Source organism: Buceros rhinoceros, unplaced genomic scaffold (assembly GCF_000710305.1).
Source record: "Buceros rhinoceros silvestris isolate BGI_N320 unplaced genomic scaffold, ASM71030v1 scaffold16961, whole genome shotgun sequence".
In the NCBI taxonomy this organism is placed as follows: domain Eukaryota; kingdom Metazoa; phylum Chordata; class Aves; order Bucerotiformes; family Bucerotidae; genus Buceros; species Buceros rhinoceros.
Genome location: NW_010396166.1, coordinates 57,198 through 73,242, shown reverse-complemented (window position 1 = coordinate 73,242; position 16,045 = coordinate 57,198). Strand labels below are relative to the sequence as shown.

Sequence of the window (16,045 nt, the reverse complement as noted above, 5' to 3'; positions counted from 1 at the left end):
CTTGCTTTTGGTTTTTTCATCCTACTTCCTTCATCTTTCCTTACTCAAGGTATCTTGAGAAGTCTTGGAAGAGTCAAGTACTTCTCATGACACTAGTCTTGGTCAGTCTTGATTTTGAGCATATCTGCCCAGGTCATCAAGGCAGGGTTTGAAGGTTGAAGGTGTGTGTTTCAATATTTGTCCTAGAACAGTAACAGGAGCAATTGCCGTTGCTGCCTGCCTCTTTCTATCCTAGGAAAGGTGGTGAGCAGAAGAGCTGTGACAAAGTTGACGCAGGAACTTCCCCTACATTACATTGGAGGGGAACTCTTCAATATGTACACGGAAGAGACTTCAGACTCTAAAGCGGGTGTGATGGTTTACTGCCTCAGCAGAACAAGCCTTTGAAAGGTGCTCCCAAGGTGTTTTCTCTCCAGTTGCATCAAGACACTTCATTGTATGTTATGTCCGTACCCATAATATGCGTTTCACTTGGTTTTATTTTTTGGCACAAACACCAGAACAGTTTCTTGGCGTGGTGTGCTATTTTATTCTCAAGCACTTGCACACTTGCTTTTGTGCCATCCATCCATCTGGAAGGTTTTACCTTGTCAGAAAAACCCAAACTCCAGTAAAATACAAGCTGTTTTTCTTCTACTATCTGCTTGTGCTTTTGATTGCTCTAAATTCAGTGTGTAAGGTATAGTTACTTTAATTTGTTTCTGTGGATTTCATAGTAATGAGATATGCACTGTGTGGATACGCCTGGAATCTTCTAGCTAAGTATGTGCTAGAACTGCCTCTGTGAAGTTACAAATGTTGGGGCCTCCATGAATACCTGCATTATTCCTTGTCATTTCATACAGCAGTGACCCTATAATGTCCCTTTCCTCAGGCGTAGGATTCTCTCATGAGTTCCATGTGCGTTCACTGGCTTTGCAAGATGAATCACGTTCTGTTCTTAGAGCTGCAGAAGTCAGTCTTCATGTAAAATGTCCATTGTTCTGCTTTCAGAGAAGCTTAAGACCAGAGTGTGTAGCAGGGACCTTTGACTCATTAGGAGACAGAACCTGTTGTGTGCCCATTTCCCTTCTCACTAGACCTGTATATTTTTGAGGAGCGTTATGACGAGATCTGGGTGAAGAATGACTGCTCTAGGTATGTGTATTTCTTCCAGTATTCAAGACTGATGAACCTAACAGATCATCTCTCGAACTTAAAGATCTCCAAGTATTCTCTTGCAGAGTAGTTGGTGTTTCTAAGGTCGGTAGTCAACAGCTTGGTTAACTGCCATGTCTTCTGGAGAAGTGTCTGCAACATGCTTTAAAGAAAAAAGGCCTTTACTGGAAATACAGGGTAAATGTCATTGTTTGTTGTGGCCCGTTCAGCAGTTTAATTCTTGATTTCCAGTTACATAATTATTTTGAGAAACACTTTTTCATTCTGCTTTCTGCCATTTAAAAACCTCTAGTTCATGTTTAATGCGTTAGTCTTCCCTCCTGTGGCTCTCCGAGGAGTATTTACAGCTGCGATCCTTCAGTCTTGGCAGTGACGGACAGCAGTCGTGTCAGCCGCCTCGGCACGGGTGACAGGCGTGGGTTGCCATGGCTTCAGCTGCATCGGTTTGGAAGGGAGGCTGGCAAACAGCCCTTGCGTTCTCCTTCATTTCGAAGTTCCTGTATGGTGTTTGATATACTTGATGACTTCCTGGACAGGGTGTGTCTCTGGGCAGCAGGTTCATTTATAAGTACTGTCCCACCTGTCTATCCCAGGGCAAGGTTGTTTTCTGTGTTGAATGATGTCTTACGCTGGCTCGTTGTTAAGATTTGCTACATCGCTGTAGGCTGTGGAACCTCTTGAAGTTTTGCTTTCTGCTAAAGATCCATCACAAGAGGATGCCTTTTACTAGTTCGCAGTCAACTTATTTCATTCACCTTTAAGATGCTCCTCGTCTATCATGGAAATAACCCAGAATGTGATTCCTGTTTGACACTTGCTAAGTCACGTTAAGGAATCCTGGCTCAGGTTGTTTGGAAGAAGCGTTCAGTGATGCACTGCTTTTGAGAAGTTCGAATTACCAATTGTTTGTGTTAGTAAGCCTCACTTGAGTATGAATTGGACCTCTGGTAGTCAAAGATTTTAGAGGTCTTTCTGTCTGTGTGGTTCTGCAGTGTGACTCTGACCTTTTCTTAAGAGGTGCCCTTCCTCAAGGGTTTGTTTTAACAAGAACTAGGGCGTTCAGGACAGACACTAGCCATGCACAGTGTGTGGGCAGGCCAGTGTTCATCACAAATAGATTACAGGGTTCTGACCGCAGTCCCGGGTGACTTCCTGCTAAAGCTGTAAAGCCAAAATACACACACTTTTTGACTTCAGGTAATAACTGTTCCTTCAGAAACCTGGATTATGCATGGCTAACTCACGCAGGGTCACAGACTGGCAGGGGATGGAGGGGGCCTCTGGAGATCACCTAGTCCACCTTGCCTTGCTGGCTTGGCTTTCCTGACAGGAAGCTCAAAATAATAGAATACAGCTAAATGTGTCTGTATCCTTCACAGACCTCTTAAAAGTTTAATTGATTTTAAGACCACATTCTTAAGAGAGGCACCTGGGTTCCTCTAAATGACTGTGAGTTCTTCAGAAATTGCTGCTGGAAATAATGACTTGCAAATTCATAACAATGAATATTGCTTTTGTAACGCTCAACTGCTGGCAGAATGGTAATACATAAATCTTACTGCTGATCAGTCTGATTTCATGGGAATAATAGATTTGTTTTACTGGTAACTTACTGGTAGATCTTGAAAAGAAGTTGTTCTCACTTGGTGGATTGCCCCCTCTTTGCTCCTTAGGTATTAATGGATATGTTCCATCAAGATGTAGAAGATTTAAGTGCACTAACTTTATCTGATGAGGAACCCTCCACCTCAGGGGAGCAAACCTATTATGATCTAGTGAAGTCATTTATGGCAGAGGTTCGACAATATATAAGGGAACTGAATCTAATTATCAGAGTTTTTAGAGAGCCGTATGCCTCCAACTCCAAACTGTTTTCATCTCATGTAAGTACTGTATGAACAGCAAACAAAAAACCCCCTTACTGTAATATCCATAAATCTAGTTGAATGCTTCCAGAACTTAATGGTTGTCCAATTTAACATACCCATAGTAGAGGAAGCACTTGTCTCCATTTCTGCAGTGGAAATAGCGAAGAGGCATTTGTTGGGATGCACACGGGTTTTGTGGAACTGTGGAAGGGACCACCCAATTTACTCTATTCACTTGCAGGCCTGTCATTTAAGATTTTTCTCTGTTGTTCTTTGCCATGTTTGAATCATTGTGAATTTCCATATATGTATATCTAGTCATTATTTTAAAAATAAATTCTATGATCTTACGTAAATTATACAGAAAACATTAATAAAATAAAATAACTTGTTCGATTTAAGGAAGTGCTTGACTTCCGTATAAGAGAAGCTTTGCTTATGACATTCTTTCCCTTAGAAATTGTGTCCAATTCTCTGATTTTTGTCTGGTTCTGTTGCTTTTTGCAGGATGTGGAAAATATATTTAGTCGTATATCAGACATTCATGAACTTAGTGTGAAGTTGTTGGGTCATATAGAAGACACTGTTGAAATGACAGATGAAGGTAGTCCTCATCCACTAGTAGGCAGCTGTTTTGAAGACATGGCAGAGGTAAGAAAAACTTGTTTGTTTGGGGTTTTTTTTGCTATTCATATGTATTTTTATGACTTGCACTTAAATAGTAAGTGCATCTTTGTTCCAGCTGCCTTTGTTTAGGATGGGGTCTCTTCTTCCAGCCCCACCATGATGAATAGGCTGCCCATTTTTCAGTTTTTATAGTGCTCTAGAGAGGATGGGGCAGTGAGGGGGCAAATAGAGCAACACACCTGTGGCTAGACATTGACAGAAATGGTGGTATCCTGAAAATCAGCTGTAGGTCAGGATTGACATGGAAGGACAAAGTGGAACAAGGGCTTCTTTACCAGTAGGCTTGCTAAGCTGGTGGGGAACCTTTTGAACTAGGCTTGTTGGCGGATGAAGACCAAAGCTTCCAGATTCAGGAACTGAGAGGAAAAGGGGACCTGCCTAACAGAAAGCATGACAACAAAGGCTCCTGCACCTTCCTCCTGAGATGGTGGGATGACCAAAGGCTCATCTGAAGTGTCTGTTTCTCCAGGATGTGTGTGCTCATGCACAGATAGAAGGATCTGAGAATGTGCACGGTTGCAGAGCTGTCATGTGGCTGAGATTAGTGACATGGCAGGAAGAGTCACATGAGATGGAGGGCTGTAGGAACAAATACAGGGCACTCGGGAAGGACTGTACGAGGGGGAAGATAAGGCCAGGAGGCTTGATAGATACCCAGGGCTTGATACCGGGGCTGACACTGTTTAATGTCTGGGTTAGTGTTGTTTGAGAAGGTCTGCCTCCTTAAGTTGGTAGGTGATGCCGAATTTTGGGGGGACACATGGGAGGACAGGGCTACTTCTTCAGGGACTTGACGGGCTAGAGAAATGGACCTCCAGGAAGCTTGTGGAGTAAAGGCAAAGATGAAGTTCTGCACCTGGGACCAAACAACCCTCTGTAATGGTCCAGGTGCCTGGCTGAGGAGAAAGAAGTACTGCTCAGCAAGGATTGAAGAGCCTCAGGAATCAGCAGTGAAGGCCGACTGCTTACCGGGGTAACACTCAGAAAAGTGTAGCTGGCAGGTTGTGGGATCCTTTCTGTGAGACCACATCTGGCATACTGCGTCTGGTTTTGGTTGTCCTAATGGAGGATGTGCTTTTACATGAAAGTCGTCATGATGATACAGGAGCTGAGGCCCACCATGTACAGTGAGTGTAAGGAGTGCTGGATTTATTCAGTCTTAGAAGCTGAAGGAAGGAGATCTTCTTGCTGTCTTCAGTTACCTGAGGCGAAGGAGTAGAAAAGACTGGGACAGGCTTTTATTTGGGGTTCACAGTAGAGAATGGTGAGGTGAGAGAGCATGCGAAGAGTAAAGGGTAAATCGTGCTTAGATACTGGGGCGGGGGGAAATCTGCAGTGAGAACAATGGAACATCAGCATAGGCTGCCCAGAGAGGTCTTGGTGCCTCTCTTCTTGGAGGTACTTGGAACTCAGCTGGCCGAGCCTTTGAGCAACCTCAGCTGGCTTTGGCATTCAGTCTGGCTTTGGCCTCGAGGTGGGCCCTGCTTTGAACAGAGGATTGAACCAGCTGACCTCCAGAGGTGTCTTTCACACAGAATTACTCCCGAGTCTGTGCACGTGGAAGTATCAATTCTTCTCTAAAGGTGTTTTGGGAAAAGCGTGCAGTGTCGTGTGTGCATTTCCTTGAAGTTTAAAGCTGAAGTAGAAAATCAGTTTTGTAAAATTATTCTGTATTCCTTCCTAGGAACTAGCATTTGATCCCTATGAATCCTATGCACAAGATATTTTGCGACCTGGTTTTCACGATCATTTTCTAAGTCAGTTATCAAAGCCAGGAGCAGCGTTTTATTTACAGGTAACTCTCTTTCCGGTGAGCCTTGCTATTGATTCTACTGTTTGAATTACGTTATATTGTGGCTTCAATACTGTTGTTGCTTTAAGGCTGAAACTTATTTTCTTTCTAGTCAATAGGTGAAGGCTTTAAAGAAGCTGTTCAGTATGTCCTACCCCGGCTGCTCCTCGCTCCTGTTTACCACTGTCTTCATTATTTTGAACTGCTAAAAGTAAGAACACTGTGTTGATCTGACGTTTTTTCCGTAATTTGCGGTGTTGGGTACCAGAGCTTTGTGCACTCAGTTAAGTGTAAAACTGAATAATAAAACTGCTGTGATGGGAGAACAGCAGGTTGTATGCTCTGGTGTGTGCTGTAACTTCCTGAATATCAACTTGTCATTTAATGGAAACTTTCACGGACATTGGAAATCACCATAAGATTTCCTGTCAGGAAATCCAATTCCATTTGCTTAAAAGGGTCAGTGTGTTCTTGCAGTGCACATCCCACGGTGGTTTTGAAGGTGATAACTTTTTTTCGAAGGGAATGCTTGAGTGATATATGTACTTGTTGGGCTTTTTGTAATGAGACCTCCTATCAGCAGGGGAATAGCAAAGACTCCAAGACATGCACGTGTAAAGAAAATAGCTACAGAATGGTCTTCTGGGGCGTTTATCAGCATTGAATAATAAACTTTAAGGAGTGTTAGAGCATTTTGAGGGAAACTTTCAAGTAGAATCTTCATTTGGACTTAATGGATCTCATAACTCAGTTTGGAACACTGCATCTTACTTGGAAATTTGGATCCGAAGTAAAGATACCTCCACCCGTGAAGAAATCTGGCTGTGTTTTCCTTTAATGTTTGGTTTATTTGGGGTAACCCAGTAGTTAGGTCATCTTTGAGTCCGAGTGTCCAGAATTTTAACACCATTTTTATGGATTTGGATTCTACACACACGGCTTTGGCACATAGCTGATCTTGTATAACATTCTTGGGTTTGAATTTTTAAATGTATGTTTGATCTCTGTCTCGTGGGTTTGGTCTGACTTTTCAGGCGTCTTTAACACACTAAGCATTTATTTTAAGGATAGTCCATTGGAAGGGAGGTGTGATACAGCTTGCCTGCATTTTTTGTGATAAAGACTGCACAGTCCAAGGTTTCTCTGCTCAAGCTTTTAGCACGTAGTTTCAAAGCGGAGCACCTGGTAGCTGTGTGTACTGCTCGGGAACGTGGTGTTGTCTGATGTACGAGACAAAGCACGAGGGGTTTGTGGTGTCTGACACACAGACGTCTTGTGTTGCTTCTTGCCATTGGTAATTGTAGTGGGGGAAAGAGGGCATGTGTACTCGGGGAAAATAGGGAGTAGCTCCTGTTCACCTTTTCCAGGGAAAACTGGAGTCGATGTTAAGCCCATCTTCAGAAGGTTTGGAATCCTTTTGCAACTCCTGACCTGGGCTTTAAGTAAAATTCTTGTCTTTTCTCATTCATGCTCTTCACAGACCCCCCTCCACCCTGCATGAATCTGATATTGTTGGGTTGGATTTTGTTCTGTATGTGATAACCTGCCAGGTTACTTATCTGACATTTTGGCGAGACGCTCGTCGCTGTAGTGTGCATAGTTAACAGGAGCACGTGAAGAGAGAGAGATTGTCTCATGGCAGTGGCTGCATCCGTTAATGAGTACATACATGTGCACGTGGCATATGGATTGCTCCCTCAAGTAGTCTCTGCTGGCAAGAACATTTTATTTCTTACATCTGGAGTCTTCAAACAGATTCCAGCTTGTTATACTTAAAAATGGCCGGAGGGCAGGGTATTTGTTGCAGAAGAGTGTTGGTGGAATTATTTAGCCATCTAATCCTGACAATTTCACTGATGCAAGGTTGTGTTGAATTCTTTTGTACAGATCTGATTTCATGGTGCAGGCCTACCTATGAGGAATCGAGTTAAAAGTGCTATGAAAATGCATCTCTGGGTGTAAAGAGACAAAGCGTCGGATTTTGTGCTGTGTGTGATAACGTCCAGGTTTTCTTCCTGCTGTACTGCTCATCTCACATTTTAGTGAGACACTTGTTGCTGTGGCCTGTCAGATGCGATACATGTAATTGGCAGTGATGGAAAATCATTTTACTTCTCTTGAATGTAGCTGTACTAAAGGATAAAGGGTTTTTCTTTGAACTAGGTTGTGTGATCTTGCATACTTTGAAGTTAACTATTTAAAACACATCTTGAAGTTACCTTCCAACTATGCAGACTACAAAACAAGTATGTTTCTCTCCACTGATGGTTATCCTGTCGAGAAACTAAAGCCTCCTGAGGTTTGGCAGGGCACCAGGAATGCACAGAGATGTTACCTATTTTTAGCTGAAGCTCCTTGCTGTAACTTTGGGAAATTGGCATATGACAAAGGGCTGGGTTTTCCTTCACCCAACCTGAACGTTCCCCAGCTTTTCTGTAAGAAACTATGTAAGACAACAGCAGCTTCGTATGAGACTGTGCTTTTCTGAAATTTGCAGATAATGTGAATGTTTTTTGTAAATTATGGAATCATGGAGTTCTGTGAACAAAAATGTGGACTTTTAAGGTAGGGTGGTACAAAAGACCTTGAGTAATTGGAGAAAGAAATTTACAAGACTACAATGGAATTGGGCATTGTTTCAAACGCTAAGAATTGGTGTGCAAGTGTGATACTCTTTCCTTTCTTTGGGTAAAGAAAAGGTTGCTCTAAAGTTCCTTTTTTTCTAAGTAGGAGTGGCTCAAAGCATAGATAAACTTTGTTTAGAGAAAATAATATGTTCTGGAAAACAGGAGTCCTAGGTAGAATTTTTTTAAACCAAGTGTAGACTTGGCTCCTGTGAGTTATGAACGGAAACTTCTTGTCTCTTTGCAAATATTTTTTTAGTTGGAATTCTACCGATAACGATCTTAAATTCTCGGGATGCTTTCAGTTGACAATGACCTCTGGCATGTTGTATTTATTTTTTCAAACCCTGTTTGTAGCTGATAAATAACTTGCCAGTCTTTACTGATTGGCAGTTCAGCTCAAGTAGAAATACTTCTCAATTAAACTTTTTTTTTGGCTTCCTTTTTCTCTATTCTAATGTAACTGAAAAGAATTATTCTGGTTTGACAAGGTCTTCCAAGATAAGAACCACCCTCTTCCCAGACCGCTGGTGTCAAATTCGCTGGAGAATGTTGCTGGAGAAGGCATAGGTTAGTTGTGCAGCACTAGAGACTCTTCAGAGTGATCCTGTGAGTCTCTTGCTGGGTGTTGTGTTGGGCAGCACATCCCAAACTATTTTGGGCTTTGACTTCACTTTAGTTCTCAGCCTTGTTTCCACCAGGCTTGTGATGCAGAGTGTAACAAATGTAATGAGGTTGGTTTGTGATCCCATTTGTAACTGGTGTAACCCAGCCCAGGGTGGAGAATCGCCGAGTCTGAACTGGTTGAACTTTGGTAGTCTGCAAGGTTTTTTATGGTATCTGCAGTTAGCAATCCCTGTTTCAAGGCGCTGTCTGTGTTGCACGTATTTAGTACAGACACTGTCATTAACAGCTTCTCTTGCTTTACTCGATTCTTAGTGTCTTCTTCAGTTAGTACTAAAAACAGAACACTGCAGATTCAGACTAGCTGTGAATTCTTTTAAGAAATATTTACTTGGCATCAGCAAAGGATTTTATTTTCTGAACTCACTGTCTGCTGTGCTTCTTTCCAAACACAGTAACCTGTGTATGACACTATTTTGAAACAAAAGCAGAAGTGTTAGTGTTTTACGTGCTTTAGTGTATACGCAAGTGCAGATGAGGATGACTTTTCTTTTTTACACCTGCTGGGGATAATGGGCGATTTTGTCTCTGTGGCAGATGAAGGCCTGTCTGCTGGAGAGCTGTATCTTGACCAAGCAGTTGCTAGTGTGTGATAAGGACTGCAAAGTGTATTTGAGTATTTCTTGGGAGAATTTGGAAAGATTAGTCTCAAGTCAAAGATGTTTCCTAGAATGTGGCAGTTGGGGGAAAAAATTAAGCAGCTTCTTCATATGGTTAATCTGTGAAGGCTTATATTACAGCTGCCACAGTGTAAAGGTATGGAAGTTGTGCCTTACGGCAGAGGTCGGAGGTGATACAGCCACGTAAACGAACTTCTGTATTTCTTTCTTGCTTGCATGATTTCACTGACAACATTCTCGGTTTTCTCTTTCAAATGCCACTGATCTTGTGCTCTAAGTCAGTTGTGTTTGGCAGCCAAAGGGAAGACGATAAGGGGAAAATAAAATTTTATCACACGGGTGTGTGCACTTTTTCCACGAACTCAGTGGTTGTTGATCGAAGTGAGTGGTCCATCTGAGGTAACTCTTGAACTGAAAAAGCTATTCAGAATGTGTTTTGTTTTGTTTTCCTAGCTGTGGTACTCGCTGATGGATTTCCTCCAGATTTGTATTAGAGGTACATACACACACAGGTGTATCCCTTCATTTGTCAGCGACACCATCTGTTCTGGAGCTGGGTGTGTGTGCTCTTGTAGAGCTTTTTTTCTGATTACATAGGCTTTTGAGAAGCAGGTGTCTCTTTCCAGGGAATTTCCCAATGAGGAGTAATAAGCTTGGAGAATATTCTTCAATTATCCAGCTACGAATACTTTTCTGCAAAAGCTGGATCAAATATAACAAAAGTTTTAAAAAAAAAAAACGAACAAAACAAATCAACAAAAAAACCTTCTTCCACTTTGCTTACAGTGCTCAGCGACACTTGAGCTTTACTGTCAGTCTGCTGCTGGGCCAACAAACGGTGCACTTTGATCTCTCGGAGCAGGGTGGCACAGGGCCAGCCTGTTCATATCTAGGTGGTGCCCTCCTTTGGGAAGCAGAAGAAGCATCAGATGAACTCCAGCTTTTGACTTGACTTAGGTGTTTCGCTGTACGGGTCTAGAGTCCTGTTTTCTGACCCATTTTCTAGGAATATCTGCAGCGCAATTTCTCCCCAGTACTGTGGGCATTAGGGGAGCTGCACTGAGGCAGACTGTTCTGTGGGGCTGGTATCTGCTCCCGGTGTTCAGTGGCTGTTGCTAATAATGGTAGGTAGCTCTTGAGCTTAGGTGTGGCTGAATGTTTTGCTGAACACCCAAGGGCAAGCTTTCATGAAAATAGATCAGTGTTACAGGAACTTGGACAAGTTTTGTTCCTCTTTTTCCCCCGTCTCTAAATGAGTTTTTACACAATCCCTCGAGGATCAAATGTTAAGAAGCTTATCATAGCTGAGGTTTTTAACAGCTATAGGATGGCGTTAGTTTTTGTGACTGTGGCAGTCATGGTGCAGTCCCTGATACACCTCCTTTGCTGTATAGCCTTTTAATAGCAGTCCTGTGTTTCCCTGTCCTCTTCTCCTTGCTCTGTTCCTGTCACCTCCTGTACAACAGGGAGATCCTCTGAGACAGGTAGTGCTATGGTTGAGAGTTTCATAGACTTCATTTCTTCAGTGGAAATGTTTCTGGCTGTGAAGCTGTGGATTTAGTCCCACTACCAGCATGCTTTCTCCATTTGCTCTTACAGCAGTGGAGGTCTGTGTTTTCTGTCGATGCTTTGGTATCTTCCGTGGGAACTGATAGAAAGTCATAGGAAATAAGACACAAGCAAAACAAGTTTCCTTCATGGTTTCTGTAGACCAAGTCTACAGGTGGGATTCTGCTTGTCATCCCACATTTCCCCAGCTGTTTTTTTCTTTTATCAGCAAGGTTCCTCTTAAAATCAACAGGGTTCTACTGTTGCTTCCCAGAATGATCTCTGAAATTGTGAATTCATCTTACTTAGCATTCAAAAATTTGTTTCTGTTCAAACATAGAGGTGCCGTCCAGTTCAGCTGACAGCCTTGCCAGCTTGGCTGGCAAAGATCAGACTTGAATTGCCGAAGCAGTGCAAGTGGATTTTAATCCGCTTTGGAATTACAAAAGAGAAAGGGAAGATGTTTTCAAATTGAATTGTCTTTACTATGATGGAAAATTTGGGGGAAGAAAATGGAAGACCTCAATTACAAGTGTGGAAGCACATAGGTAAATATTTTGTGCTATTTCAAATACTGATCAAACTAAATGTTATCAACCTAATTATGAATTTAAAATTTCTAATGTATCCTGCAGGTCTGCTAATAACGATGAGACAAACCAAAGTGACAGTAAGAAAGAAGAGAATTTCAGAGCATGAAGGCTCTGGAAGGATCTGTGTGAACTTGTGCGTTTGTTGCAGAAAGGTAATGAATCTGCTGTGGAAGAGACATCAGCATATGCAAAAAAAAAAAAACTGAACCCAAAACAAGCCCAGTTTTTGAAGAATGCAGAGCAAATGGAGTTTCCGTGCTCTGAAAAGATAAGGCCTTCTGTAAACAAAGTAGCCATTTCCCTAGTAAAGCAATCTGGGCATCTAAAATGCATATGTGGCAGCTAGTAGCCTTCAAAAAGTCTGAATGTTTAGGAGATGGTTTTGTGAGAACTCACTGGAGAACAAGGCTTTGTTTTTGTATCTGTTCCTCAGTGAAGGAAACAGTGACTGTGTAAGCTTAGTGAGAATCACTCACATACATGAACCCCTTACAGTCGCAGAAACTGACACAGAGCTACAGTCTACCCTGCGGAGCAGACACTGACTGAAATACCCAGCAGGCTGCAGCAGCAGCTGAGCACACCTAGTCTGAGATAGGGTCTCCTGACAGGCTGTGTCCAGTCAGGGGAGTGCTGGTGGCACACGGCCAGTTATGGAAAACTGAACTGTTGAATTGCTGAAACATCAACTGGAAAGACTTCTGTGTGGTGGATATTCTGAATAGTCCTTCCTGATGTCTCCTCAGTGTCCATCCTGACTGGAAAAATGGCACTTCAGGGTACTGTAATTTATTTCTGAAACAGGATTAGTTTAATACCAGTCCTTTCTCCCCATATATAAGAGCATTTACATCAGCAATCAAAGTAGAAATTCCTTAAATTCATGTGTTTCTTTAATCCAAATGTTTTCACTTTTTTGGGCTCAGGTGAAGTTTGATGTACTTAAATTTTCCACGTACCTTTGAGATCTGTTTTAAGTCACATAATCAAGCTGTGAAAGAACTGGGAGGCTTGTACTCAAAGTGAAATGCTTCTTATTTTGCTCTGTTTTGGTGCCTTGCCTGTAGAATACGCTTCCCAATGGGTTGACTGTACCTTACATCTTATTTGAGTTACAGCTTAATGTGGAATAAAAGACAAGGCCTTTTTAGCTTCTATCTGTTTTAAAATACACTTCCAAGAGAATGCCGGATGCTTTTTGTAACTAGTTATCTGAGGTTCGATATCTGACACGTTTATGTAAGGAGATGTGATTTAAGGTAACTTTCTAGAATTAAGCTGAGAAGCCTTAGTCAAACTTTTAGTGGAGAAAAAGTTTTTACCGTTCCTTCAGTAATAAAGTAAACCCTGTTCCACTCCTAATGCAGAGAACACTCCTGCTGTACTGTATGTCTAAATAAACAGTTACATAAATGTGCGCGTATTTGTACTGCACTGTGTTGGTGATTGAGTTTATATGGAAACAAAATGACTTTTGACACCTCAGCGCATTCAAGCGGTGTGTGTATGTCCAGGAGTGTGGTACGCGGAGTTTCCTTTAAGCTTTACGTGCGAAGTGCCTTGTAGATGGCTTGCACTTTGCAGAAGTGAGTGGTGTTCCCTGCGCTTGTCCCCATTTGCTGTTCCAGATGATTTCCTGATATGTTCTAAAATTTAAATTTTCTGGATATGAGAGCACTTTTTCCCCATTTTCCCCAGCATACTGCTGCCTTTAGAGTAGTTTTTTATTCTTTGAAGGAACTGCAGACATCCAGAAAGAGCTCTCTGGCAGCTTGATGCGCTGGAGCCACCTTCCAGGATGGTTTTGGGGCAATTGCCAGCAGACCTGCCTGCCTGCATTGTCCAGGGGAGAAACCCTGCACATTCTTATTCTTGATCATAAAATAGCTTGTTCCAGGATTGCCCTTTGGTAGGTCCCCCATCCTCAGGAACATGTTGAAGGAAATGGTGAGGCGTTAGAACAGAGGCTGTAGTATCTGGGGTTGGTGCACTTCAGGTCTGTGTGAACATTGCTTACTTCAGTAGTGTTTCTCCACGGACCAGGTAGCAGATGGGGCACTGCAGATCAGGCTCCCTTTGCCAGCCCTGCAGGTGTGTTGCTGCCTTGCTGTGGGCTTTGGGATGTCTCAAGAAATTACAGAGTGGGTTTCAAAGAGGTTGCTCTGCCGCAGCACTAATTCGAGATTGTTCCGAATGCTGTTTAGTGCAACTTCCACTTGTAATGTGGGACCACCTGTGCACTAAACTCCGAGCAGCATTTTGAGGGGCAGTTAAGTGCTGTCAGCACTTAACTTGAGTTAAGCTTAAGTTAAGCAAATTAAATTGTGATTTTCCTGCCTCTCATATACTGTTGTATCTTCTGCACATGGAAGGTGATCTCCTCCCAGATGAGCTGGGGATCCTGCAGTTCACAGACCATTTCAGTGGTTAGATTTGGAATAATCTTCCAGGAAGACAGAAGTCTAGATTGTGATGTACGCCCCGGAGAACAAGATTTTATATCCATTGTGACACCTGCTAGTATTGTTGAATCTGCATATTCTTGTCATTCGTATAAATGTGTTTTCTGTCATTGGCTTTCTAGATAGATGCTCCCCTAACAGCCTGAGAGAAGGACTACCACAGGGTAGTTTTGCACTGCACTAGCAGGATTTCTTGTAGTATGTCTGAATTTCCTGGGTTTAAGTATTTAATCCTTGCGTTGTGCACAGTTAGAACAAAATACCTTGTCTTCCACTTCTTGATACCTCTTCAGTGCTTGTGGCCTAGAATGTAGAGTACTTCTTTTATTAGAAACTTCCCTTGGTGGTCTGTTTTCCAAGTTTGTTTTCCTTGACTGGACAGGATACTGCAGCCAGAGTACTGTGAATCGTTATAAACCAATAATTTCTTGTAAGATTATTAAAAGCCATGACAACTCTAATACTACTGATAATCAGAAATCTGAACCTCCTTTCCCGTAATGATACAGAATTCTCCACAAGACACTTTATCTTAAAAAAAAACCCGCAAAACCCACCAAAAAAACCCCAATCAACAAAAAAAAGTCACACTTGTTTAGCATCTCCCCCATCCTTTCAGCAGGGGGCACCACACAGCAGGAGAAGAATCGGTGGGATTTGCAGAGGATCTTGTACGTGTCCAAAAGTAATGCTACTTCACCTTCCATAACGTGCTCCTCCAGACTGTCTGGGGGTAGTGTAGGATGAAAGTCACGGCTGTAATTGAAGCTGGGTTCTGACTGAGGCTGGGTTTGACAGAATTCATCGTAATTAGGCAATGCGTAGAAATGTAAACTTGCAAACTTCTTCTCTGGGTGTGGAGAAGTATCTGCATAGTGTTCGCAGCCTGCCGTTGGTGTCACCCTTCAGACACATACTTCTAGACACCACTTCCTAAAATGTCCAACCTGCAGCGTAGTCACGCTCACTGGACTTTGATTTAGTTCATTAGCTACAGTTGGAAATAGGAGTTACTTCCAGTGGCTCCTGAGGGAGAGCGTTGGTCTTAAACAGTTCTTTTCTCTCCAGTGCTTTTGGACAAGGACTTTTCTGTGATTGACACCAAAATGTTTACAGCTGAAAGGAAATTGCTATAAAAAGCATTTTATAAACTCCAGACAGGAGCAGAACACGTGGCAGTAATAAACGTTAATCTGTACCAGTCTGTTTCTGAAGGGAGTGTACAAGAAGTCTTTTTTCCAGGTGCTTGAGTTGATAAGGTGCTGCATCGAGAAAATTCCTGATTACATTATAGGGGGTTATGTTTCTGTTTGGTTTAGTGCTCCCCTTATACACATTAGCCTACATTTGCCAGGGTCCCTTTAGAGAGATTCCCAGACACCAAAATATTTCTTCTTTTGTGATATGGGCAATTTTTGTCCTGCCTTATGCTAGGCACCATGCATCTGTGTTAGTTCAGAGCAGTTAGGTTGTAGAGATGGTGCTAAGAGTAAGGAAATAATTCTGTGTGTTGAGCCTAATTTTCATCCAATTTTTTTCTTGTCCTGTGTTTTATGTGCCTTTTGCTCCCTACTCTGCCTCCTGCGGTATCCTTACAAGCAAATGGCAGCATATCGTAGGATCTAGGAAGGCTTGTGTTTGAGGAGACTGGGGTGAAAGATCTTGTCCACTGTTGAAGGGTAGCTACTCAGAGACAAGAGGAAACCCAGGAAACTCTTCTGATGGAGGTTGGCAAAGAGGCTTTGCATGAGGCAAAGAGCCTCCTTTGAACTGCCATCCAGGAAGGGTGCAAAATCTTAGAGGTAGTTCTGCATTTTTCTGAGCTTTCTTTCAGGACATCTGCCAGCAATGTCACACCTGCCTCATTGGTCTGAAGTCCTCTCTAACCCTAGATGACTGCACAACCGAAGCAAAGGGAAGATGACATCTCTGTGTTAAATCTAGAGAGTAGAGGAACGTGACGAGGGCACTCTGTTCCTCTTGGAGTGATGTGTTCTCCCTGAGACTGG

At 42.5% G+C, this 16,045-nt stretch overlaps 1 protein-coding gene across 1 annotated transcript in view; it reads left to right on the top strand.

Annotated features, from left to right (window-relative positions):
* SOS1 (son of sevenless homolog 1 (Drosophila)) overlaps nt 1-16,045 on the top strand; it is a gene marked incomplete at its 5' end in the record, with an annotated part of 38,005 nt that overhangs the window by 4,747 nt on the left and 17,213 nt on the right. Inside the window, 4 exons of the mRNA XM_010145829.1 lie at nt 2,832-3,041; nt 3,534-3,677; nt 5,398-5,508; nt 5,618-5,716. Of these exons, the coding sequence (XP_010144131.1) occupies nt 2,832-3,041; nt 3,534-3,677; nt 5,398-5,508; nt 5,618-5,716 (564 nt within the window). The remainder of the gene's footprint in view (nt 1-2,831; nt 3,042-3,533; nt 3,678-5,397; nt 5,509-5,617; nt 5,717-16,045) is intronic.